Here is a 27,187-nt window from a genome sequence, read left to right as displayed (position 1 = left end):
CAAAGCTGGCTTTATTCCTGCAGATACTCCAGAACATTACACTATTGTGCTTCCTGCAGTCAGTGAGTTTAACGGATGCAGATACTTTTGCACTCCACTCAAACTGTCTTGTTCCTGATGAGTCAGAAAAGTCCAGTTTAAACCATCACTTTCAGTGAGTCTTAAAGAGCTCAGTTCAGGTTTAGAAAATAATTATCCACCGAAAAGCTGTTAAAAATGACACTAAGGTGCACCAATGAAAGCTCCATGTTTGTAGAAGCAGATGACTGCTACATATTTTCTTCAAGTGAATGAAGGTCTCTAAACGTTTCGTGTATTATGATGGTTTAAACTGATCTGGTTCTTTCCTGCAGTTGAACAGCTGCTGTCTAGTTGTAATTGTTTATTTTGCCGCTGACGGGAGCTTCCCTTCAACAGCACAGAGCTATCATTCCCGCTGCCATCCCTGCTTGCTAAATTCTCTGTCAGTTCAAGGTTTTTTTTTTATTTCTGTTCAGTTGCCCAAATGCTTGTTGCATTTTTTTCTCAAGAAAATATTTAGACTTTAACCTTTAAGATCAGTATGCCTCTTGTGGAATGTAAATAGGTACGTTGAATTACTCTGGTTTCAATCACATCTGACGTTTTTCAACCAGTTAGAGCAATTTCTACCACTTGGGGATCTCTCCTTTTCTTCTTTCTAAAGATGGAAACCTAATTTTGCAGACAAACATGGTAATCCTTAATAACATTCTGAACAACTATTTTTAGTTTTTTATTCTTCTTTTGCCCAAACAAGCCAGGTTCTAGCCCTGGAAAATCTTAAAGTCCCCCTCTAATCATCGTTTGATATAATGATTATCCTGTTTTTTTTTTGCCCAAATCAAAAAAACTGTCATTTTATAGGACATAGTTTCTGCAGAGCAGCAGTAGTTCATTATAAATTCACCTCTGAGTTGCAGGTAGGACCAGTGGCCCAGAGTAATCCCACCCACACTTCCCGTCATCCATCTGTTAACAATCGTTCCTGATAGTGAACATTATTGGTGCAATAAAATTGGCGAGCAGTATTGGAGCTATCCAATTGTAGCGTTTTGAGCCAGATGCCAGCTTGGATAAGGAAAACGAAGACGTACATGGATCCAGCCGTCTACTAGTGGATGGATCAGAATGGAGTGGGGCAGGGAGCTTGTAGCTCACCGGTTGTAGCTCCTACATCACTGCTACAAGCTTCTTACAACTGCATTTTGTACCTGCTTCTGATTCACAATGATTTGAATAAAGAAATACTTAAAAATGCAATTTTAAGCTTATAAATATATATATATATATATATATATATATTATATATGTATATGTCCACAAGAACGTGTTAAAAACATGAAAAATTTTCATCTTAGTGGGTCTTTAATTGAAAAAGAAACTGCTTAACATTTATTTTCAGGGTTAAATAATATAGAAAGACCCCCTGTTAGCAATGAACACTACACTAATTTTAGGTCTCAAAACAGCTAGAAAATAGGCAGCATTTATTAAATAAATCCAGCCATAAACCCCCTGAAGCTGCTTCTTGGAAGTTGTTTTCCTCTGATCATTTAGCTGGCGTTTCACAAAAAAGTGACTCATTTTTGTTTTATTGCACTTGATGCTGCGTGTTGGCAAACCTCCTGGTGTCCTGAGTACATTTTGTTGTCTTGCTGGGTCTGTAATTTTCAAATTCATCATCTGCATTACAGCACTGCAAGGCCAACGAAACAAACTGTAAAACATCCTAAGCGGAGAGCGAGGAAGGTTCAGCTGAAGAGGAAAACAAGCATTCCTCTGGTGAGCTCCCCTGATTTAATTGCATGCAAATAAACTCACAATCTCAATTATTTACAATACCTTTCTTTGCAGTCTTAGCACACACAATGGAGGAGAACAAAAATAAGTCACATGGCTTTCTGATTTTATATTCAAACACTCAGGGCTTTTTGTCCTCTGTGGCGGGGCGTGTAATGTTTAACATTCACTTGTTGTGCTTGCAGTGGCTGACGGCATCAGTTGACTGGTATTGCTAAAAAGCCTCTGGAGATGCCAGCGCTAATAATAACAGCACTGACAACACCCTACGAGGGAGGAGGGCCATAAAGCAACCGAGGAATCGTGGAGGACAGTTCAGAGCATACAAACAACTGACTGGAAAGTTTCCGCTCCTTACCAATCACCCTCTTCTTTCCTTCCATCCCTCCCTCGCAGTCATCTATTCCATTATTTTGTCTTTTCCCTGCTTCTTGTTTTCTCAAGGGACAAAATAGTGTGCATACACGTTTGTGTGTATTTGAGTTTGCGAGTTTAATCCCGCAAGGAGCCAATTAAAGCGTAGACTTGGCCATGAGCACGAGAGCCAGAACTCGTGTGTGTGTTCAAATGCTTGTGTGAGTGTCATTGTGTGTTTTCTCATCACAGTGTCTTCGTGCCATCATCACAAAACAAAAACAACAGCTGTGAAAGGTAGAATACCTGGAGGAAACTGAAGGGGAAAAATTGCCCGTCGTGCAGACAAAAACACACACACGAGCATGTACACTCACCTTGTCGTGATGTGCATCAAGGTACTCCCTCACAGTTGCTAACGCCTCGTGCACAGCCTGCTCAGGTGGGTATCCTGCACAAACATGAAACATCTTCTTACAAGTAGCGAGTGCTGGTTCAATGACAGATTTGCGTCTCTCTGCCAGATGAGTCTACTGTGTTTTTTAAGACGAGTTTGTGGATTTTTGTTTTTTGGTTCACTAAATTCTTTCCCACCTCTTCATCCCACTTCTCCAAACACAGAGCCACAAACACACTTTTGCTTATGAGAAAAAGGTTTACAGAGCTTTTTATGAAACCTTATAGATGCTGTAAAGAATCATCTGACAGAACTATTGTGTACCAACTTCCACAAACTGTTATGAACCCTTGTCTGAAGTATCTTTAAACAGGTTATGGCTTATTCTTTTGATTGGGTTTTGTAGCACCATTTTTCCAAATAAAAACAGATCTGCTTGAAATCACTTGCCGAAGAATAAACCTTACAAAAGATTAACCACAGAATAAAAGTTTCTTTCTAACATGTATTAGAACGGGTAGAGAGGTTTACATAATAGAACAAACATCTGAATGTGTTCTTGTTAAGATGTGCATCAGATTCCCGATATAAAAGACCCCCTCCGATCATCTTTTGATCCATTTTAAAAGTGTTCCCAGTGGTCTTTTAATTATGATGATGTCATTTCTAACCCAAATCAGAAAATCAATGTTGTTTTCTAAGGTATAGTTTCTGCAGAGAGGCAGTATGCCGTTGGAAATTCATATCCGAGTTGGGGCAGAGTAAGCCTGTCCCTACTTCCCGTCATCCTTCTGTTTATGCTCTCTCCCACTAATTTACAGCCTCTCACAACCTTGACCTTACACTACTGGTGAAAGCTGGGAGCTTGTGGCTTACTGTTTCTAACAGCATTTTTTCGTCTGCTCCCGATTCACAACAAAATGAATAAAGAAATACTCGGAAATGCAATTTTCAAGCCTAATTTTCTTTAAATATATGCTTTGTCATGAGAAAAATCCCAGAAGATTATGTTAAAAACACCGAAAACATGGCAGGAACAGGAATAACCTAAAGCAATGGCTAAAAATGAAAGAAAACCCCGTGGGACAGAAACAGGAAGCTAACTGAGTAATGAGCAGAGAGAGTTGGAAATCACACACATAGAAAGAGGCTTCTGTAAAGTAATGTTCTTCTTTTTTTAATTCAGCCTGCAGTACTGTCTGAGAGCTCCAGAAAACACAAGAGGATACATCCACAACCTGCTGGATTATTGACTGCTTGACAGTCCATATTTTTTCTAACTGAAGGGTTGTGTGTCTGAGGGGGTGAGGAACATGAACGCTGCGTGGTACCCTCCATTTCTCATCAGCCTGAACATGTCAGACTTTTAGTTTAACTCAGAGTCCTGTCATCTGCAGAAAAACTTTGACGACCCTGCAGCAGTGGAGAGTTATTATGCTGGACAGGAGAAAAAGTACAATATATATGGCCAACTGCCTTTTTTTAAATTTGTCATATTGGCAATTTTTTTATACAAAAAGTTAGAAAATAATGGAACGTTATATACAATTTTTATTCTTACAAACTGAAGACCATTAGTGAATCAGGCGGTTGAGCGGGTCGTCCAATGATCGAAGGGTCGGCGGCTCAATCCCCGCTCCCCCAAGCCAACTGTTGCTGTGACACTTTACCCTCCCTGCCTCCAGTGTGGCACCACTGGTGTGTGTATGCGTATGAATGTCCTGGTGCGTACTGGCAGCCACGCCTCTGTCAGTCTGCCCCAGGGCAGCTGTGGCTACATCAGTAGCTTACCATCACCAAGTATGAATGAATAATGGACACATTGTAAGAACTTTGAGCCTCTGGAAAAGTGCAGATAAATCCAATCCATTATTGTTATTACAAAAACTAAAGAAAAATGTGTTTGTTAAATTGTTTATTTATAGTAACAACGCTTCCTCTATATGGAAACCATGTTTATTTCTACTTAAATGGGGCCACAATTGTAAGGAACATGCATCTGTGTGATGAGCTGCATTTAGGTTGTGCCAAAGCCAAACAATCGTATTGCTGAGGCAATGGACTCAGCCTCTGGATCCCCCAGCACCTGCATGGAGATCAGAAGGTGCGTGCTCCACATCTGACTGATCTGAACAGAGATATATATATATACATACTGTACATATATAACCCCTGTATAGTCATGGTTTCCAAAACAATACAATACAATACAATACAATACAATAGTTCTCTGTGGAGAGTTGTTGTTGCTTGTGCCAGAGTGATCGGCAAAACCTAACCTGACTACACAAACTGACTTTGGAACAGAGTCTCATCCCACAGCAGTGTGTCATCAGCAAAAACAGGAGGAGGCGCCAGCATGAATGTGGTTCTATGACACACTACAGAGGCTCCTGTTTAAAGTCCCACTCAGAGGAAAATTGTTCGTGGAGCATTTTTCTCAATATGGAGAACTTACATAAAAAAAATTTAGCTCAAAATTGCTTTTCTGAGTATTTCTTTATTAAAATTGTTGTGAATCAAAAGCAAACAAAAAATGCCATTGGAAAAAGATTGTAGTTGTTATGTAGGAACTACAATAGCAAGCTGGAAGCTTCCTGCTCCCCTCCATTCTGATTAATCCACTTGTAGACAAATAAATCCATGGACGTCTCTATTTTTCTCGTCTGAGCTGACATCTGGCTCAAAACGTTACGGCTGGATATTTCCGATATTGCTCAACATTTTTGTTGCACCAATAATGTTAGGTTGGAGGTGTGAGGGGCTGTAAGATAGTGGGAGAGCGTGTAAACGGGATGACGACAGGAAGTAGGGGTGGGATATTCCTGCCCACAACTCAGAGGTGAATTTCTGCTGCTCTACAGAAACTATGTCCTATAGAAACTCACAGGTTTTTAGACTTTTCTTAAAATGGCACGGTGATAATTAAAGGCCACTAGCAACGCTTTTACAATAGTTCAAAAGTTGATTGGAGTGGGATTTTGATGATTTATAAATTGTTAAAATTTCAAATCAAAACAGTAAACAAACAAGCTTTTAATTGTAAAGGCATTTATTGCCATAGCCACATTACAAAAAATGTTTTTTAAAGACCACTGTCTGTCATTTTGCTTTTCAGAGGTTCTAATATTCTTGAACAGTTCTGGTTATACATTGTTAAAAAGATCGACTGAAACAGGATTTTGTTGATGACATTTTTTTCTCAAAGAAAAGTAAAAATTTATGAAAACGTTTTATTTTTCACAACAATTTTATTCAACAAAAACAATATTCTGTGTAAAAAAAACAAAAAAACAAACAAACAATCAAAAAGGCTCGAACCATTTGGAAAAACATTAACTTGGATTCCTTTCCCTTCATGCAGCTCATTTAGTTTGTGCTGGACATCCAGCAGAGAGTAACAATCTCTTTTTTAATGCTGGTGTGAAGGGGATTACACTCAATCTGACACAATCTCTAACCTAATCTGGTTTAATCTGTTGGTCACAATCCCAGACGTTAATCTGAGAAAAACCTCTGGAGGAGAAAATGTGATGGATGACATCACTTTGTTAAGAGCCGCGCTGGCAACTGGCATGCAGCTGAGAACACAACCAGCTCGCGGTAAATTTAAGTACAGTCAGAGAAAATCTGCACAGCGGGTAAAACAATATGTATTTGCTGTGGTTAGATAAGAAAACATAACACTCACCATAAATCCCAGTGGAGATGCAAGGGAAAGCCTGTAGAGGAGAGATGACAAAGTGGTTGGAGCCTGCTGCTGATCACATGCAGTCAGAAACAGCTATAGCTACTTTGGCATTTTTCAACTCAAATCCATCTTTGGTATGAGTGGTCATGTTTTATTTGCTCTTAGTACCAAATATATCCTAATGTAGCAAGACCCTCCCCAAATAAAACCAATCAAACTGATCAAATAATAAACCAACCAACCTGACTACATCAACAAAATCAACGTAAGTTTAATTTTTTTTTAAATATGACATTGAATCAGGTAGTTAGAGAAAGAGCTGTAAAAAATATTTCAGAGTTTCAAAAATACTAATAGTTAGATTGACCATTTTGTGTGCAGTAATTGGATTTTAAGAAGCAATATTTTGCTTTTTTTCTCGTATTTTATTAAAAACAACCAATCAATATATTCAGAATTTTTTAATATATCAAAATTCTGTCTTGGTGTTGCAACGCGTTGTAGGGAAGCCATGACTGAAGAGTAAATTTTATACCTCAGCTCTGGGTTATATTAACCTCTATATCTTTAAAATTTGTTTTTATGATGCATTAAGTTCAGCAGATGTTTTTATATTTTATTTGTATTGTCGATGTTTCTTTTGTTTAACATGTGAAAGATGGTATATTTTGGTTTCCGCTCTGACTAAATCCTTCATTTTTAATAGCCATGCTGTGTGTGAGGGATGCATAAGGGTCGTGCAAGGAGTGCTCGCTTATGGGGAGGCTGAAAAAATTAAAAATCTGTACGACATTCCTGCGTCTCACCTGCTTTACCCCAACTTACCCTTACGAGTTGAATAAGTGTTCACTACAACCTGTCGCCTGCATACCCATAGCAATAAATGTGCATGAACATTTTAGCTCTATGGGCTAACTGAGCAATCTACGATCTTGAGATTTTGTGCAGACCACTTGTATGCCCTGACAGATTTGTCAATTTTTTGCCCACATCCCATGTTTACTCATGCGGCATTAACAAGCATTAACTTGACTCTTGCACTGGAACGGGACCATCCTTGCAAAATGCTTCTCGTGTGTGCACACAATGTCACTCTGCAGCAAGAAAGCAGACTTGTGAAGACACACATCAATACTCCATGCCTGCCTGCTCCCTTTCTGCCATTGACAGCTTATTTTATGCAACAGTTTTTAGGGGGGAAATTGGAGAAGTCAATAACCTCTCTAATTGTCTGATTGTAAAGTCAGTATTGTTGATACCTGAGTCTGTTTTGTAATTGGTCTATTTTGTTACTCAGTCACACAAAAACAAACTTGTCCCAGTTCTTAACTACAACTTTGTAATAAAAACTGTATTTCTTTTGGAATATTGAATTACCCTTTCTGTATAATTATCAAAAAACACAAGAAGCTCAGTAAAATGGTGCTTTAAAGGTTTGATTGGCTAATAAAAATATCAATTACGAAACAGGCGCAGGTTGCAATGAGACTTTAGACTTTCAAAATCGGCCAATCAGAGGCAATATTGACTTTCTGCCCTCTGTTAAAAACACCCACTAAAACTGCTTGCTTAAAATATGCGGTTGAGAGCACCTTAGTAAGGGATAGCACAAAGCACTGGGGTGTGTTTATGCTCTTACAAGCTTGATTTTATGCAGCAGTGCACTGTTTACGCTTTCCCCGCTGCTTTTATGCTACTTAGCACCATTCTACACTCATCTGAACCTGATCCTACAAAGAAGACTGCACATTTAGCCCAGTGAAAAAATCTATAAAATGCATTGGGACAACACATTTACATTTAAAATCTTTTTTTATATATATATAAACTGAAACCTTGATTTTAAAAAATTGTAATAAACTGATTTCACAAACATTTAGGCAAAGAAGACCCCAAATGTTTTTTTGTGAAATTGCATGAACTGATATTATTAGTCTATGTAAAGGTTGATTTAATATTGATTATTTAATTTTTTGATCTTTGCCATAGTTTTTTCCACCAATGGGGTTTGCGTCTGTGTCTGTATTTCAGCCGTCAGTAACACGAGGACAGATGCCGACACATGAGGACTTCTTCTGCTCTCAGTGGGTTCTTCAGTCTTAGGATGCTCTCAGACGTTGCTGTCATAAATGTCAAGTTGATAATGGCCATTAGAGGATAATTATCAACTTGATGACAATCCATCTATCAATGATGTCTTCCAGTAAACGGATGCCAGGGTTTCAAGTTTGTGTGACATTTCAACATTTGTTTGATGAAAACTGAGAATCAGTGTCATTCAGAATCATGGCATTTTTCACATTTCAGGCTGGATTACAGAGAAAAAAAAACACAGAGATTCAGACATATTGGCAATAGAACAAAAACAGACTTTTTGCTGTTGTACTTCAGCACTGACAAAATTTACTTGAAATAATTTCAGTTCTTGCTGAAATTGTTTTACTGTTTTACCTGTTTTTGGTTGTTCAATAATCATTTCTGTTATCTTGCAGCAGCAAATATCCAAACAAACACACCAACAAATGCACACTTTTGTAGTTTCTATTGTATTTTTGCAATGTAAAATTATGTAAAATTATATTTAGAAATTCTGTTTTTAAAAGGAAGTATTTCAGTACTCCAACTTATAAAGTAACATGCCAGAGCCACGTTTCAGGGGATTGGAGTAATATTTGATAATCTGCAGCTTTATTCCAAACAATTGGAGTATTTTGTCAACAGCTATATAGTTTAATATTTTCAAAGACTGTCAGTTAAAAGTGGTTATTGCTGATCACAGCTGTTTACTCTGACAAAATTTTAGAAGTGTGGAGATCCAGAAGCCTGCAGCTCATGGTGGCTGCTTTACACTAACAAAAACTCGCGTTCTGACAGTTCAGTGCTTTTAAATGACAGCTGCTGTTTGAAGTACTTTGAAATCTATTTCCCTGGGAATGCACGATGTGGACCATGAACTGCAACTCCCTCTGTTTGAATCCTTTTTATTAAATCTCTCAGCTGTCAAGTCTTTACTTCGCAGCATAATACATGTATGAAAACTCTCCCTCTGAAAACAGTTTTTTTTATCACATCAAATAGACAGGAGAGTAATTTCTTATTAAGAAAAAATATATTATTTTTAATCAGAAACCTTAAAAAAATGACACATGTATTATAAATATATCTAAGCTTTTAAGCATCGACAAATGTGAATCCTCTTTACTCTGAGACAGGGGGAGCTCTGCCTTAGCAGAAAAATCACACACTTTGGACGCAAGTGGAATAAAGCCAAAGGTAAATTAAAGGTTGAATCAACCAGATCTCATTACAAACAGCACCCTGTTAGCTGTGTGTGTGTGCATCTCTTCTCCTGATTGAACACTCTGGGTAATTTTCAGCTCAGTGAAAGTAGACCACACCAGAAATGGTAAACACCACTAAGCGGAGATGAGTTGTAAAACGTAGATGCATTAAACGGTTTAAAATTGAGGGAACTGCATTATGCAAATGTACAGGATTGCAACTTTAAGTCAATAAGATCCATGGCTGGCACAGTCCTAAGGCACCACCCATTTTGATGCGAGTCAAGCCGCCAGAAAACGTAAAATCTGGCAGATTCTCAACCTGCTGTCAGATACATGAGCATGGGCAGATGCCAGCATGCCCCCCCCCCCACCAGCACCACCACCACCCTTTAGCTCTGTTCATTTAACCTGCTTGCTGAGCTTTAACATGCAGCGAAGGAAGGTGTGACTCACAAGCCCCTCGAGACTGGAGATAAACATGTGACTTGCAATTTGAAGATGTGGAGAAGTCTGCAGAAACTCCAGCAAATGATAAACTCTGTGTTCATTTTTACTCTTCAGAACTGAAACTGCACTTAATTCAGCCTCGATGAAGTTTTTGTAAACCATTTTTGTGTGCAACTTTGACATTATTTTCACTTCATTGTTTCATTGTTTAAGGCTTCATTGTTTCTTTTTTTAATAAAACCTCCTAAGTGTTCTTAAAAATCTTGCTGAAACTCCACACAACCACCTTTTTCCTCCCTCTCTTTATATTTTTCAAAGAATGTCGTATCTTTTGATACATTTTCATTTTTTTTTTTTTAATCTGATTGTTTTTTTGTGACAACAGAATCTTTCCAGAGTCTGATCACTGCCCCTTTGTGGCCGTTTTTTCTTTAAATTCTCCAAATTTTAACCCGACCTGTGAAACACGGGTATCCCTCCCCTATATCTCTCCCTGTGTTTTCCCCCCACAGGTCTCATCGACCCTTCAGCCTCGTCTCAGCTGCCCTCTCACCACCGAGCGTGCCGCCTTTTCCGTGGCAGTCTGCAGGCTGTTCTTGTAGCACGACCTAAGAGCTCTCCTCTCCTCCTCTTCAACTCCTCCTTGTATGATTGGTCCCACCGTGTGAATCACGTCTGTTGAGACGAAGAAAAGGAAAACAAATATCATAAAACAACACTCTCTTTCATTTAAACCTCAGTGTAAACAGCCATTGAAACCTAATATCTATATACCCTGTTCATCATGAGCTCTAGAGACTGGTCTCAAAGTGGAGACTTTATTCAAACAAGCCACAACATGCAAACAAACAACTGTTTAAAAAAATTATTAAAACATTTTGTTGTAGTCTTAACAATGACACAAAATTCTGACAATTCCAGCAGAGCTCAAACTGCTTATTTTTATGTATGCAGAACAAGTCACTGCTGAGAGTTTCTATTATCTAATAATTTTCTGGAAGCAGGCTTTAGTCCTGCTTCACAGAGCAACGACTAATGTCCTCAGGGTTTCTACTAGTAAAGCTGTGTCTTCTGTCAGATATGTTGGTAAAAATTTAGCAGCCATGAGGGAGGAGATAAAGAAAATGAAAATCAGTGAGGGTGATGTTTATGCTGTTTGTGACAAAAAGTCCCAAAGAGGCAAAAGATGATTGCAAAGGTTAGGGTGGCTCATGGGGTTATGTAAAACATAAATACAATCAATATTTAGTTTTAATTTGATTTGCACCTTCAAAATCCAGAGATTATTTGTTATTTGTCTTTCTGTTACTTTTTAGCATGAGCAATAACAATGCACGATGTATTAGTGAGTCCATCTTTGTTTATTAAAAACCTTTGCCTGAAAAAAAAAAAGATTTCATTTCAAAGCAAACTATTCTTCTTTAGGGTTAATCAATATTGAATCATAACCACGGTATACTCAATTCTAATTGGCTCCTGGGTGTGGATTAAAAAGTGATAATCCACAGTGATGATGCACACCTTAAAAAAAGACGTTCCGGTCACATATCTTAAATGTTCTGTATCACTGCACTGGTTTCTTAAAACCACCTTTTGCTTCATCATCTGGACAAAAACATGCGATAAGAGGTGAACTTTCTCTCTGAACTGACGCTTTATTCAACCCATCATGACGACCAGCATATAAATATATATATATATATATATACCGCTTTCCTTTGCTGCTGCTGTGGAGGTCGGTGCTGAGTCAGCGCATAGTCATGTTGCTGTGACAACGTGTCGCACCCCGCAACAAATAGTTTTGAAAAAAATAAAAAATAAATAACTAAGCGATCTAAATAATAGGAAAAAATTACCAAAAACGGAACACTTATTTTTTTGTGAGTCACCTTGGTATAAGCGGGTTAATAGCCTTCGAAGTGTGCATTATCAGAAAATAACGCACCACGCGGAAGCAACCAGCTACCACGGCATGCGTTAATTTCTGATGATGCACACTTCGTCGCCCTATACCTCTTACATAACCATATGTATCATATTTTAAAACAAGCGTTTCTGAGATCCTTATTACATTAACATGGCCCAACATTTAATTTATGAACAAACAGTTGTGCTCATACATTTACATACCGCTAAAGAAACTATTATTTATTGGTTACTCTTCAGAGAATATGAATGATAACATCAGAAACCTATTTTTCCACTCATAGTACCTGGGTGATGACATTTATTGTTAAAAAAATCTATTTACCCTTATTAAATCATCAACTTCAGAAACTACACTTCCTCATACTGAACTTCAACTTTAGTTTTTTTCCACACTCTTTGCCTTTAATTTTCTTGTCACTTTATTTTTAATCTTTCATCATCATTTTTTGCACCCAATGTAATCTGCCTTATGGGCACCAACGTACTTCACATTATTAATATTTGAAGAATGTTTTACCTGGTGCCTTTCTGATTTTAATTCCAATAAAAAACGAAATCCTCCTATAAACCTTTGGGCAAACATGTCTTCTGTATTTATTGTTGACTGAGAATAACAGCACTTTACAACAAAGCAGAAATGTGAGACATAACAGGAACATCTATGCCATGAAACATAATGACTGATGAAGCTGCTGCAAAAAAACTGACATTTTATTTTCTTTGTCTTCTGACTTTTCAGCTGTATCATCTTCGATTGCTCTTCAATGCTTTGCACTTTCTTCAACTTGCATTGTTGGAGGCAGAAACATTGACATTTTGCACTTTCATATTAACGTTTACTGACAGTTTTGTTTCCTGTTACATTTCTGAGACGGTATTTGAATTGGACAAAATGATAAAATAAAGGGTGAATGGATTTAGGGGCGCTGAAGTTGTGGGGGTGAACATGACAGAAAAAACATGACAGCAAAACAAAAACTTCCCAGGGGAAAGCTGAGTGAAGAACAGAGAAGGCTGCTGTTGAGATGAGGTGCACCAACCTCAACACATGCACACAAACACCATCGCAGATTCTGATGAAGACCAGCGTGCTGCTCTCAGCTTGACTCCCGACGCTGTCGTAAGCCCTAGCTGGACTACCGCTCATGAAACGCACGCCCACACAAAAGAATAAAGGCACAGAGAGTCTTTTTTTCCCTTCTCTTAAAGTTTTTCATGCCGGGGGATGAAAAGGTTCAAGCTTTTGACCACAGATCAACACTAACACTGCTGTTAGTTTTCCTGGTCTCATTAAAGATATTTCATTTGGACACAACTGGAATGTGGCCAGTTTGTCCTCACCCTCAGGATGAGACAAACAATTCTGTCCAGTTTGAGACAACAATGCAGAAATACAAGAAATTAACTTAAAGTTTTCCATAAACACCAAAACCACCAGGCCTATATGACTTTGATGTGAGTAATGTTTTATAATGTGGATGAATCACTGATCATTATGATTTATGCTGTTTTCCTAGCTTGATTTAGTTAGAAATCAGAGTCTGACTTGTGCACTCTTTTCTGAAAAATGATTACTTGGCTATTATTGTCTCCACTCATCAAATATACATATAATTCAATAACATTTTAATGAAAAGATCGAGGTAATGAGGCAAAGCCTCGTTCAACAAGCACTCTACTACAAATATCTAAATTAGTCCATCCTCTTTACTACTTTGCACAAACACTTGAGGGTTTTTGGAATATTATACTGTTAATGGAAGCAGCTACATTCAGCTTCCCTACCTTAGTGGAAAAATATTCCCCCTCTTCCATCTCCATTTTGTTTCCACTTTGACCAATTGTCATTGTGTTGAGTTGGAAGGCTTTAACCACAATCTCTCCAGAGAGGAACAATATAAATTATATAAAAGTATTGCTGTCCATGATAAGATAAATATCACTTTTGCTCTCAAAAAAAGATCATCTCCACAGATGACAGAAAAAAGATAGTATCTGTAAAGATGACAAACAATACAACCAGCAGCCACTGATGCACCAAGTAGCATAATATGCTATCCAGTGTTGCTATCCTCACAATTCTCTGCTTATTTTAGGTTTAACATAATTAACACTGTCAATACATTTTATATGACAAATTTCATAGAGTCTTGCAAGTCAGAATAGTCATTTGATGGTCAAAAAAAACTTTTTAACTACCAGTCAGTTCTAACTAAAGCTATGTTTACAGCGTCCTTGGTAACCTGCGTTCAAGCAACCACTTTCAATGAAAGTCTATGTAAACGCAAGTAAATGTATGAGAGGCTCAGGCTTCTGCCTTCAAATCGCGTTCACACATAGCTATTCACGTTTTTGAGACTGCTTTTGGACTCTACGTACAAAACCCGCAGCCATTGAACACACATTAAAAGTTAAACCAGGTTGAACTTTGACCAATCAGGGACTTGAATTCGATAGTGACGTATGAATGGTGTCCCTTGTTACTTTGCAAAAGTGCCACCCACTTAAAAATTGATTATGAAGGAGAAATTAATAATTGCGCTTTGTGTCCGGCCAGAATTATATGACACCCAGGCTTCTATTCATTGGAATAGAGCCTGAAAAAAAACAGCCTGGGGCAAGATTTGTGAGACTTGCACGCTCTGACATTTCACACCAAACCTCTTCCAACTGTAGGTCATGGACATGCGCTAATATTAGATAGTCCTGTGTGAACGCCATGGGTTAAATGCATGTTTAAAAACACACAATTAGCAGATTCTTGAACATGCATCAAATGCCTGGAGTAAATGTTGCTGAAAAGGGATTACTAAATTACTAAATTAAGAATATAGTTATCACTTACTTTGTTACTAATCCCTATCTTAGTTACGAAGATTACTTAAGGCATTATGTTCACTGTAGTAGTACGACACAAAGAGCTGTGGCTTATTGTTATTTGTCAAAAATATCAATAAATCAATCAAGCTTTACCTATTTAAAAAAAACACTTTTAATGTGTTGCAGGTCAAAGCACCTTACAGTTAAAAACAGATTGAGAAATTAATTAAAAAAAGAGAAAAACTTAAATCCAACCCACTCTTTTGCCCCCCCAGTGACACATACACCCCATGACCCCACACACAATGGATACAAGCCCGAAAAAAGAGACACTTGGCTTGGCTCTGCTGTGCGGAATCTCTTATACCAGCAGCAGCTCGGCCACAGAACATCGCCATAGCGCCCATCCACACAGGACAGCAACAGAGTCTACTCCACATCGATGTTGGACCCCAGCTGCCCCAGCAAGGGCGAGCACCGCACCACCAACCACTGACCAAAACGATTAGATCCCCACAGGGGATTTGTTCAAAAGATGACTGTGAACGTTAAAAACTTGAGATGAAAAACACCTTCCCATGTCAAATGAAGTTTCTCATAACCAATATGTAACCTAGAGAAGAGAAAACATGGATTCTTCTTGTTTTCTGTAAAAATCCTGTGAAACCACTGAAGTGATGTGTAGTATACCAGATTTTACACTCACCCAGGAGTCACAGCAGCACGTCTCAGAGCTCTGAGGCACACACAAAGAAATCGATTTAAACTTCCATTTGACACATGTTCTTTCTGTGTTACAGACTCCTGCTAAACTAACACATTTCTCTGAAATAGACTCTTTTTTTTGGTTCTTTGCTCCTTGCAGCCTAAAAATGATATGTGAACACACAGCAAAACACTGATGCCTCACATCTTTTTTTAAAGAACAGTTCAACAACAAAAGATAAGTGTTTTAAAGTAATTAACTGTCATTATTGAGGAAAATGCATTTCCCATTTATCATTTATTTTCTGTTTTATTCCAACTCTCATGTTATGAAAATTTAGCTTTATGCAGGAAATATGTGAGCAACTGAAGTCAGGCTGACAAAAAGACAGCAGGCGCTTCAGTGAATCCTTTGCCAGTGGCAAGTAATACCTACATGCAGAGTCTGTTGCTATGGTGACGTTTATCACTGCCTAGGGGAGAAAAATATGCATCCATGTAAGGCTTATTTTATTTCCTGATGTTCAAACCATGGCGGTTCCTGACATTCATGGAACTATTTTTTATTAACCAATAAAAATCATTTAATTTAAACTTCATCACAAAAAGATCGGCATGCTCTTCTCTGATTTTATTGTGTACTTATTCCTTCTGTGCTTTGTACGTTTTCTTGTTTTCTTTGTACATTAGGTTACTTTTCCTGGTACATCCATGAATATTATGTCAGATTTTGATGAGTCCTATGACAGGCATCCTGACACATCCATGAATGCTGCATTATCATTTTCCGAGTCATCTCATTGTATTTTTGGCACATCACTGTCTTTCAGTTCACAAACTGTTGAGCCATCGGAAAGTATTTGTCATATTCTAAAATTACAATTAAATGCATGTAATAAATAATAACTATTAGAAGAAGATACCCAAAATACGGATAGTGATGTATTCTATTACATTGCAGTTAAAAATACAAAATTGTGTCGCGCAATATTAGCTTCAGGATTTTTCTGATATCATCCGCCATTTTGTCTCATCTCTTCATGTAGAATAGGGAAATGTTTTGAGTTTCTCTTCTACAAATACAAAACAGAGACAAACACACTTTTTGTTACAAGTACCAAACCTTTTTACAGATGGACAATATGCAACAAATCTAACTTTATGGAATTTGTATGTTCTCCATGTGTATGTATCTTCATTTTCTTTGTACAAGTCGTCCATCCTGAGAAAAATGTCACAAGAACTTGGTAAAAACACCAAAAACACTATTTCCATTGGAGTGAGTCAATTTTCCCTCACACGTTTGATAATTCTTATTTTGGGTTAATTGTAACGTTTTCTAAACTGTTAGAACTGCCCCCATGCAGATGTGTCACAACTGTTACAACACACAGGGAAAACATGCAAACTCCACAATGAAGGGACCCAGGCTGGAGTCAAACCAGGGCTTGCCACTGTGAAGTTCCAGTGCTAAAAACCAGAACACCTGTAAGGAAAATAGGAGTATTCTTCTTATGTATGTTTGTTTTATTTGGCTGTTGGCAGAAGGGCCAGCTGTTTTTTCCTTACCAAACCTGCAAAAAGACTTTTAAATTGATACCAAACTTGATGACAGGCTTTAGAAAATAGGGGAAAAAAAGATGAAAGGAATTGCAATAGTGATGTCACAGCCTTTGTGTTTTTGGTGCAGCTGTCAGCCTGTTTCCTGTTGCATTCCTAACATCAAATGTGATGCACCAAAAGTCGAGTTCAGATAGTTCTAGTGGGACCAATGGGGATTTGGTGCAGTATATAAGGAGAACAGGTGTGTGTGGGATGTAACACTTGGCCGTTTCCGGTTCTGCGGCGTGTCGTGGGATTTCTGCTCATGGTATGTGTTTGTTTTCACATTTGTATATAGTGTGTTTAATGTTTCACCTGTTTCTTAATTTATTTGTGTATGTCACATTATTGTATGTCATCTTCTTTTGGTTGCAGTGCCGCTGCTTTGGTCTGGCAATATAAAACTAAAAGGGCTTGAACCTTTCCATTTACCTCGCTCTTGTTTCTGCCGTTTTGGCACGCACCTGCGGAGGTACGGCTACATTTGTCCTTATAGCAGCTATAGAAGATGGCAAAAGAAGAGTTTTATACCAGGAAAAAAAACACTATGGTAGCAAATTAAGCTTTGACAGTACGTGACTAGTGTTAAAATGAGGCCTGAAGAACCAAAACAAAAATAACGAGACAACAATGTCATGGCCTTTTTACCATAACTTGAAATCACACTGACTTCTCATTTTTTCATATCTAACATTTGCAGGACACAAATTGTCTTTGTCACCCACAAATCTACCAGTAAAATCAAACTTTACTTGCTCATTAAACTTTCTTTGTTTAGTTCATCTCTATAATCAAGGCATGTCTACATAATTTCCAGTTTAGGGTATATTTGACCCCTTTGACCAATGCCTTCAATACAAAAAAGTCTTGTTTGTGAAAAACCACAACCCTACCAGAAACACACACATGAACATTGACAACTGCTTCTCAAACAGACCCACTCGAATCATCTTTTAATCTGTTGTAAAAGTGTTCCCAGTGGTTTTTTCATTATGGTGATGCAGTTTTTAGCCAAAATCAAATCACTTTCTAGGACATAGTTTCTGAAGATTGGCAGGAGTTCATCAGAAATTCACCTCTGAGTTGTCGGCAGGGCCTTTCGTGCAGAGTAAGCCTGCCCTTATTTCCCATTATCTCTTTGTTTACACCCCCCCCCCCCCAACTAGCTTACAGCCTCTCACAACCCCAAGCTAACATTGGCAGGGCAACAAAAATAGCGATTAATATTTGAGACATCCAGCCATAGAGTTTTGAGCCAGAGACCATCTCGGATGAGGAAAACAAAGACAAACACAATGTATTTGTCTACAAATGGATGCATCAGAATGAAGCAGAGCAGAGAGCTTCTGGCTTGCCCAGCGCATTTGTGATTTCACAAAAAATACCTTTTTCAATCTGCATTTTTTTGTCTGATCCTGATTTGAAAAAAGAAATACTCAGACACGCAGTTATAATCTTAATTTTCCTTATATATGCCCTCCATCATGTGAAAAAGGCCACAAGCACACAAACACCAATGGGATCTAAATTGTTATTTAAAGTATATTTGCGGGATTTTCTAGAAGAAAGAGTTAACCTACAAAAAAGACAGAATAAAACCCCAGCAAAAACTGATATTTGAGATGTTATAAAACTTAGTATGTAAACAGTTTTGTGGGTTAAAAAACGATATGACCAAGTACCTGTATGATCGAAAGTAATAGATTAGCACGTGCAGAAAATTGACAGAAGGCTCAGAGTGTAAATAGACAGAAAAAGTCAATAATAATATTTTGTGAGTTGGAGCCTGGGACTTTTGAAGGCACTATATTTTTAACCTGTTATTTTTGAAAGTTGATTGCAAAAACAAGGATATTTTAACAGATACATTTGGAACCAAAAGTGGCATTCAACTTTTGATTTAAAATAAAACTAAATACTAAAATAAAAGTGTCAAACTACCAAAAATTTAAGAAACTCAACATTAGAAAATGTAAGCTTCTACTCTGAAGTCAGTTTGTCATTTTTTCATGTGTTGCATATTTTTTTGAAAATACAGGGGGTTTCTTTGCTTACTTTTTTGAGTACAGATTTTTTGGAAATGCTTTTCTGGGAGGATACAATGAAAGAACTAAAGCTACATGTTGCAAATTTGAATTCTGAAAATCAGCACAAAAAGATTTAAAAAAAAAAAAGAAAAAAAAGCAAATGACTGGTTTGTTTAAAAAAAGCCAAACTAAAACAAGTGCTAGATGTTTCTGATAAACCAGAAAGAAAGTGTTACAATACAACTTTAAATGGACAAATGAAATCTGCAGAATGATGAGATCAAATACCTGCCAGTTTTTAGGTTTAAAAAAGCTCCATATGGTGTTTATGAGGGTCATTATGAGTTCTATCTGGTGTTTCATTTCAGTGAAATCTTCTGAAAAAAATAAAAATAAAACTCATCTGAATCCGCGGCTCATTACAGACAAAATGGTCTCAAAAACCCCGGCTCCCACAACGTTATGATTGATTTCAAGATTACTTATCGACCGCTGGCCTCCTCTGTTCAACCAAACAGTGACACCACCCTACCATCCGAGCCCGCGAGGGTCCAACACCTGCCTCTTCAATCTTTTACTCCTTCCCAACTTAATCATGCTTCCTTGCATAAATCCCTGCCCCTATTAAACTAGCTACTCTAGTAAAAAATGATTTTGATGTTACGTCGCATATTTTTGAAGAAAAGGAAACTGCTAATTTAGGAGCTTCCAAGAGCAGCCTGTATGATGATTCATTGTTGTGATTCATCACACAGAGAGCAATTTATAGTGTACGAGAAAGCCGTGGATGTCTCTTTAAATACCAGCAAAGACTAATCAGAAGATCCCAATGAGCGGAAACGCACAGCAGCTCAAACACCAACAGCAGAGCAGCTTTAATTACAGTGGTCAAACTCCCAGTCATGCATGAAAGAAAAGAAAAACACAAAGGGGTACAGTGTAATTATAATCAAACAGTCTGGCATGCATTTGTTCTCCATGTGTGTTTGTGTGCGAGTTGTGCGTTTGTTTATGCTCTTGGAAATGTGTTTATTCTATGTTCAGTCTGCATTACTGTAATTCTTGAGTGGAGCCGAGTGAGCGTGCTCTGTCGGGGTCTTGTTCAACCATGCCAGCGCAAATGTAGTGCTCTGACCAGATTCACAGCTCGACTGTGTGAGTGTGTGTGTGTGTGTGTTTGCTTGGTTCAGCAGCAGGTCACTTGATGGTCATTCATCTGCATGTCTGCTAAATGTCACCCCTAGTTTGGTTACAAAATACTCACAGAAACCCATCTAGCTAAAATTTGAAATTTATCTATATATTCCTTAAAGATCCAGTCCGATGAAAATTGTACTTTTGGTGTTTTTAACATGCTCTTGTGGCATTTTTCCTGTAATGGAGGACATTCATAAAGGGAATTAAGCTCAGAATTGCATTCTGAGTATTACTTTTTACACTCCATTGTGAACCAGGAGCAGATGGAAATATGCCATGTGTGATGTAGGTGCTGCAATCGGCAGGCCACAAGCTCCCTCCATTCTGATGCATCCAGACAAATAGATCCATATGGGTTTTGTTTTCCTTGTCCAAGCTGGCTTCTGGCTCAAAACGTGTTGGGTGTGAGGGGCTGTCAGTTAGCAGGAGAGAGTGTAAACAAAGAGATGATGGGAAGTCAAGGCAGGTTCGCTTGGTGCCAACAGTCCCACAAACAACTCTGAGGCAAATTACTAATTATCTCCTGCTGCTCTGCAGAAACTATGACCTAGAAAATGACAAGTTTTTTTCTTTTTCTTTTTTTTGTTGCTAACAACAGCATAATCATATTTAAAAGACCACTAGGAACTCTTTGAAAATAGATCGAAGATGATCGGAGAGGGACTTTAACAGAAGCATTTGTTTGAATCAGCCATCCTCCTTTTTCCCTCATCCATCCATACCTCTGTTGACCTCTTTTGTCACTTCTCCCTCTTCGCTCACCTCACCTCTTCCCACATCGTACCTGTCCTCTATTCCACACCTTTTCTGCTAACCTTGACTACCTTTTATTCTCAAATTCTCGTCCACCCGTGTCCCTCTCAGCCTGTATCCTCTTTTCTCCCAATATCCTTGTCGCATCTTTCCTCTTTCTGTTAGATATTCTCCATCCCATTCCTCCTCTCCCTTCCCTCATTCGCTCTCCTTCCGTCACCTGAGGTAGACAGTTCTGTCAGGAGTCGGCCTTATTTACCGCCTCTCTTCGCTCCTGTTTACATTATCGATCGGCAGGGTTGCTTTAGTTCCACTATACATCAACATCCACCTCCTCCTCGTCCTCCCCGTTCTCCCCCTCCCCACCCCAGTGCTACGGCTGCTGGCTCGCATTACCCTGAAACACAGACAGAGTGGGAGAGACGGGGGAGGAAATGGAAAGCTAGCGGAGCGTGTTAGGATGTGTGAGGGATTTATGCTTGAAGGAGAGAGTGGTGCAGGATAGTGTGTGAGTGAGCATATGAGAAGCAGTGATAAATGGATGAGCCTCCTCAAAGTGTGCATGACTGACAGTAAATGTGTGTGTCTGTTATGTATTCAATACACTGAAAACAAACACAGTTGCCATTTGTGCCCGCTCAGGTTCAGTCTTCAGTTTTATTAACAGGAGAGGGAATTCAAGTTATTTTTATGCACGACTTTGTGGCCATGTCAGAAAACATGTCAGAAACACGTCGCTTCACTTGGAGATTCATTTCCATCTGTAAAAAGGCTTTTCGCTGTAATGTTAAAACTTCATATTTAACCAGAATACTTCAAATTCTCAAAAATCCAATTCTGAAAAGAAATAACACAGAAAATGATAGAGCACTTTCAGGAAATTGATGGTTTCATTTAAAAAAAATTGTGACAGTAGGTGGACTGATGTGGACTAAATTACCCAAATCAGCCGATTAGGATTTCATGTTGTCTAATCTTTACTGCTTTTCAGTACTTGGCACTTGAAAGGAAACACAGAAATGTTCCTGAAAAATGAGCAGGGAAATCGTAAAATACTCAAGTGGAGGAAAATATTTCTTTTTATACAAGTGGTTACATTTACTAAAGGCCCAGTCACTTTTCAAGCTGCACTTTTCTTTATATGTAAAAGTATTTCACACTGCCTGAAGGTGAATATAAAAGTGTTATGAACTAATAACTGTTATTACATCGTAGTTGATGTATTGTGTCTTTGTGTCTCAGAGTCTTAAAAGGTCAGTGTAACACACTGATGGAAAAAATGCGACCTATTGATGTGCACATAAGAAGTTCTTCTCATATTTTACCTTGCACAAAACATTTTCAAGAGGTCTAAATGAAAAAAAAAACAAAACACAAACACGGTTTGCTCCCCATCAGGATTGATTAAGGAAGCTTCAACACAAAGATAGGGGAAAATACTTTTTTCTTTAAAAAAAAAAAAAAAAAAGACCACAATTGTATTTTGTTTGGTTTTCTCTTACACCACATAAGGTTGTAGTGGGCCAAACTACCTGCTCTTAAAAAAGCTCCTTATGCAGGGATTGTATTGTAGGGAATGAGCTATGAACAATAAAGATTAGCTGGCTGGTCCTACTACCATGTCTTACCTCCACAATATACAACATTTAATGGTGTCACATTTCTAACTTACTCTTTGGTTAGCGCTATTTTTTTGCGTTATCTGTGCTGCAGCTTAGATGGGCTTTTGACATTTTCATAACAAGGAGAAATGTCTGAGAAAAGCAGCACACTTTGCACATGGGGCAGCATCTGGTCTCATTCAACACTTCATGTGAAACCTTAGTGCCAGTTAAATCCTGGCCCTAATTCAAAGAGCCACCAAATAGTGTTTTTTTTTTACACGTTCTTGTGCCATTTTTCTGATGATGGAGAATATTTATAAAGAAATTGAATTTTAAAAGTTCCATTTCGGAGGATTCAAATTGTTGTAAATCAGGAGCAGATAAAAATGCTCTTGGAAAAAGCTTGTAAGTGAGACGTAGAAGCTGTAACGGCAAGCTGTAAGCCCCCTGCTCCACTCCATTCTGATGTATCCACCTATAGAAAAATAGACCCATGTACGTCTTAATAGACCCATGTACGTCCTCATCTGAGCTGGTATCTGGTTTAGTTCCAATATTACTCGCCATTTTTGTTGCACTACCAATGTTAGGTTGGGGCTCTAAGCTAGCGTGACAGCATGTAAACAGATGGATGACGAGAAGTATGAGTGGGCTTACTCCACACCAACAGTCCTGCCCACGACTCTGCTCTGCAGAAACGCTCACCATCCTAGAAAACGATTTGATTTTGGGTAAAATCGACAATCATAATTAAGAGACCACTGGGAACACTATGAAAATAGCTAAAATGATGATCTGAGTGGGATTTTTAAAGCTCAACTTAACAAAAAAACATGTATGGAACTACACATAAAACCTTAAAAGGTGTACTATTCAAGAAAAATAAACCAGTTTAATGGAAAATTGAATTTCCTTCCCTTCTACCTGCTACAATGAGTGCAAAGATGTCTGTGGGAGGGGTTGAGTTAATGGCTGCAACCTCATCTGAATAATGAACAGTTAAACACAATATGTCTACATGACAAATTAAATAACCTGTTTTTAGTTGTATTTCTAGCTAAAAACGCATTTTAAAGCACTTCTGCTGGTGTGTAGGGTAAAAGATGGCTTGAAAACTTTTTAGCTGTTGCAAGTTTTAAAAAGAAAAATGACTTGGATGAATGTTTGGACTCGCAACACATTTGACTCCCAAGGGTTCACAAGTTTAAGGCAAGTTGCAATAACAGGAGACCTCAAAAGGTAACTCAGTGAAAAGATCATGGGCCTTTATTACAGAGGCATAAATAGAGAGTCACAATCATGCATTTGCTCCCTTAAGAGCTCCACTTTTGATAAAAAGATGTCCAGACAAGGTAAAAATACAATTTCTCCGCATTTGTAAAAGCCCACAGATTTAGAAGTTTTAAAAAGCCTTTGATTGATATATTTATGTCCTTATATTTAACTGTTTCGCCCTAAACCTCATGGTCCTCAACTAAAGGATACTTATAACATGCAATGATCTAAAGAGAGTAAACAGTGACATACAGTGTTGGATCTTCTTTTTTCTGTCAGCTATTCTCCTCAGGGGTCAATTGCCTTCACTTAACCTGGTCTCCTGGGTTTTTCTTGTCAGCTAAATGGTATCTTTAGAATACGTATTTCCAGTAAAACTATTAATTGAGCAAAAGTGGATGCTTGTGCATGTGTGTGTGTGTGTGTGTGTGGGGGGGGGTTGTATGAAGTCTGGGGATAGAGCGGTTCATCATTTTTAGAGGAAAAAAAAACGACAAAAACACTAAGATTTGACGCTCTGTCTAATTAAAGACTGATATGAGACTCATACCGAAAATTGTTTTTGTGTTCAACAAAAGCAGCCACACAAATGAACATGATTAAAAATAGTTACTCGTAGACCTAAGAGGCTGGGGTTTTAAGTTAAATTACATAAAGATGTCTCTTTTTTTTGCACAGCTTTAATACTCTTTGTGGTTTTATCTTGTTTCCCTGAACTTCTTGTCAGATCAATTAGAATATGATGCTAAGAGGCTTCTTTTATCAATCTGTGAAAACACAAATCTGCCTGGCCTAATTACAACATAAAAGCTGGCCTCCATCAGCAGGAAGCAAGCTACTTTTTGTAAAGCATAACACTTTTGTTGTTTAGTAAGATCCTGTCATGCAGCAAGGCCTTTTCTTAATTTAGTAATAAAAAAAAGTAAGAGCTTTCAGGGACAAGAGAAAATGTGAATTTCGGAGTAAAAGAAAATGCTGTAAAGCTTTTTGCATGTGTCTTGTAGATTCAGTATGGACAGAGGCAGCGTGAGACTTTGAGTGGGTTTGTGTGCGCCTCATCTTTCTTATAGCTGGGCGTTGACCTGGCATACGGAAGAAGGGAACTTGACAGAGGGCCATCCGGTAACACCCGCTTCTCTCTTTGTTCATCATTCCAACTTACCCCCCCCCTTTTTTTTCCTCATCACCCCTCTCTTTTGGCTCCGTTCCTCCCTCTATGGCCTCCCCACTATTCTTACCTGGGAAGCCACGAGTCGCTGCTCCTGCTTTTCATATTCAACGGCCATCCCCGCCTCTCTCCTCCTCTGTATTCCCATCTGTCCCTCGCCTTTCTTCATCTGCCTTTTAAAGTAGGTGGCAGGAAAAAGGCTAGCCGCTCCTTTGTGAGTTCAGGCTCAGTTTGTGCTCAGCCAAGCAGACAAAACTCCTAAATCCAGGCTCAGGCTTTGGTACAAAAGGAGAGTTCAAGTCTTGTTTGGGCGCCTATGGTTCCCACTATCTATCTACATGTTTTTTGGGAAAAAAAGAATCCTTAGGACGATGGTGTTCCTAGCAAGAGGACAAGAGTGGACGACATTTGGAGGGACAAGATGCTGTAGTTAAACTAGATCATTTTCTTCATCAGAAAGCAGCAGCAAAACACTTCTTCGCTTGCTTTCACACTCTTCAACCATTTCCCTGAGCCAAGCAACACTGCAGTTTCATTTTTTTTTCTTCTGCTTTTGATCCCTTTTTCTCCTCGGAGGCAAATGAATTAAATGAATGAATTAACATCAGGGCTGCTGCTGCTGCTGTGATCATCCTCATCACGCTACTCCTCATCAGCGGCAGCAGTTTTGATGAAGCTTTTTTAACACCTACAAGGGTCGCGCTGCTGACGCTAGGAAGCGGCAGGAAGAAGCGAAGATGTTGACAACCTTGCCAAAGAAAAAAAAAAGAGAAAAAAAATGGAGGTATCAAAGTCTGAGTGCAGTCTTTAACTCGGAACCTTGCCAAAATCTCATGGCTTTCCACACTGCTGATGATGAACAGCTGAGAAAAAAAAGGAGGTGAGATTGGGAAGAAAAGGAAAAGAAGGGCAAGTGGAGTGAGAGATAGTTGAGATGGAAGAACCAAATTTAGGGGTAAAAAAGAAGGGAAAATAGGAAGAGTGTAAAGATGTGAGGGTTATGAAGAAGATGTAGAGAACAAGGAGCAAACAAAGTGTTTAATTTGTTAATCATGGCGGGCAGAACCATTGTGTGTTAAAGACAGAGACAAAGCAACAGGGTGACGATGTAAAGAGACAGAGGGCTACGAGTCGAGGAAGAAGGGGAGTCCAGAAAGAGCTGCAGTGTGGATTTTAATTAGCAGTAATTGGCCGCTGAGGGAACAGAAACTGGGAGACGTAAAGCAGGGAGGGAAGAGGGGGAGCAAAATAGGCAGAATTTGACAGAGTGTTATCTCTCTCAATTTCTTGTCTGTTTCCAGCTGTACTCCTTTTCTCTCTGGGTACCTCCATCTTACAATATTACTATTATTTTTTTATTATAACTATGCAAGTCCTTCTTTTTTTAAACAGTACATTTCTCTCCTTCTGAAATGTTCCTGTTAAATAAAAAATGTTGCACACGTTTAAAAGTGTCATGCTACGTTCACACCAGGCCCAGAAACGTGCATTTAAGCGACCGCTGCCAATGAAAGGTTTATGTAAACGTGCACATTTGTGCATTTCTGGCTTCAACGTACAAAAGTCTCGCGTTCACACGTTGCTGCACAAATTTATAGGTCAGTTTGTGGGCTCTATGTACAAATTGCATGGAAATTAAATGTGCAAAGAAAGTCAAACCAGGTAAACTTTGACCAATCAGGGACTTGGCTTTGGCAGTGACTTATGGAATTGAGTCCCGTTTTGACGGAAGGGCCAACTGTTTGTGAATTGATCCGTTTTTGCACGGCCAGAATTCTATGAGATCAAGTCTTTTATGAATTGGAATAGAGCTGTGGAAGAAAAAGCCTGGAGAGAGATTTGCACTGCTTTGACATTCAGCACCACATGTGCACAGCATCTGCTAGAAGTGTGTTCAGAAACCTGCATTAAGCGCATTCTCAAACGCGCCACACATGCCCAATGTGTACATAGCTTCAGACTTTAACTAGGGATGAAACTTCACACAGGGGATCTAAATTGTATCAATAATTTGTTAAAAATCTTCCATTTTTTTGTACTAAATTCAGCACAAAAAAGCTAACGTCTGTGACCATTTTCAACTGGATACTTTTAAGCTTTTACTAAGGATTTG

The 27,187-nt window shown here is 38.5% G+C and overlaps 1 protein-coding gene across 4 annotated transcripts in view; it reads right to left on the bottom strand.

Moving 5' to 3' along the window:
* The window catches only part of macrod1 (mono-ADP ribosylhydrolase 1), a 156,535-nt gene that overhangs the window by 10,998 nt on the left and 118,350 nt on the right, over positions 1-27,187 (bottom strand). For all 4 annotated transcript variants that reach the window (XM_004073156.5, XM_078954078.1, XM_078954080.1 and 1 more), the window contains 3 exons: positions 10,548-10,669; positions 6,264-6,294; positions 2,553-2,626 (listed from right to left, as the gene is read on the bottom strand). In XM_004073156.5, the coding sequence (XP_004073204.1) occupies positions 2,553-2,626; positions 6,264-6,294; positions 10,548-10,669 (227 nt within the window). The remainder of the gene's footprint in view (positions 1-2,552; positions 2,627-6,263; positions 6,295-10,547; positions 10,670-27,187) is intronic.

Source organism: Oryzias latipes, chromosome 10, assembly GCF_053564925.1.
Source record: "Oryzias latipes strain Hd-rR chromosome 10, Olatipes_Hd-rR_3.1".
NCBI classification, from domain to species: Eukaryota; Metazoa; Chordata; class Actinopteri; order Beloniformes; family Adrianichthyidae; genus Oryzias; species Oryzias latipes.
This window is presented reverse-complemented; position numbering and strand designations above follow the sequence as displayed.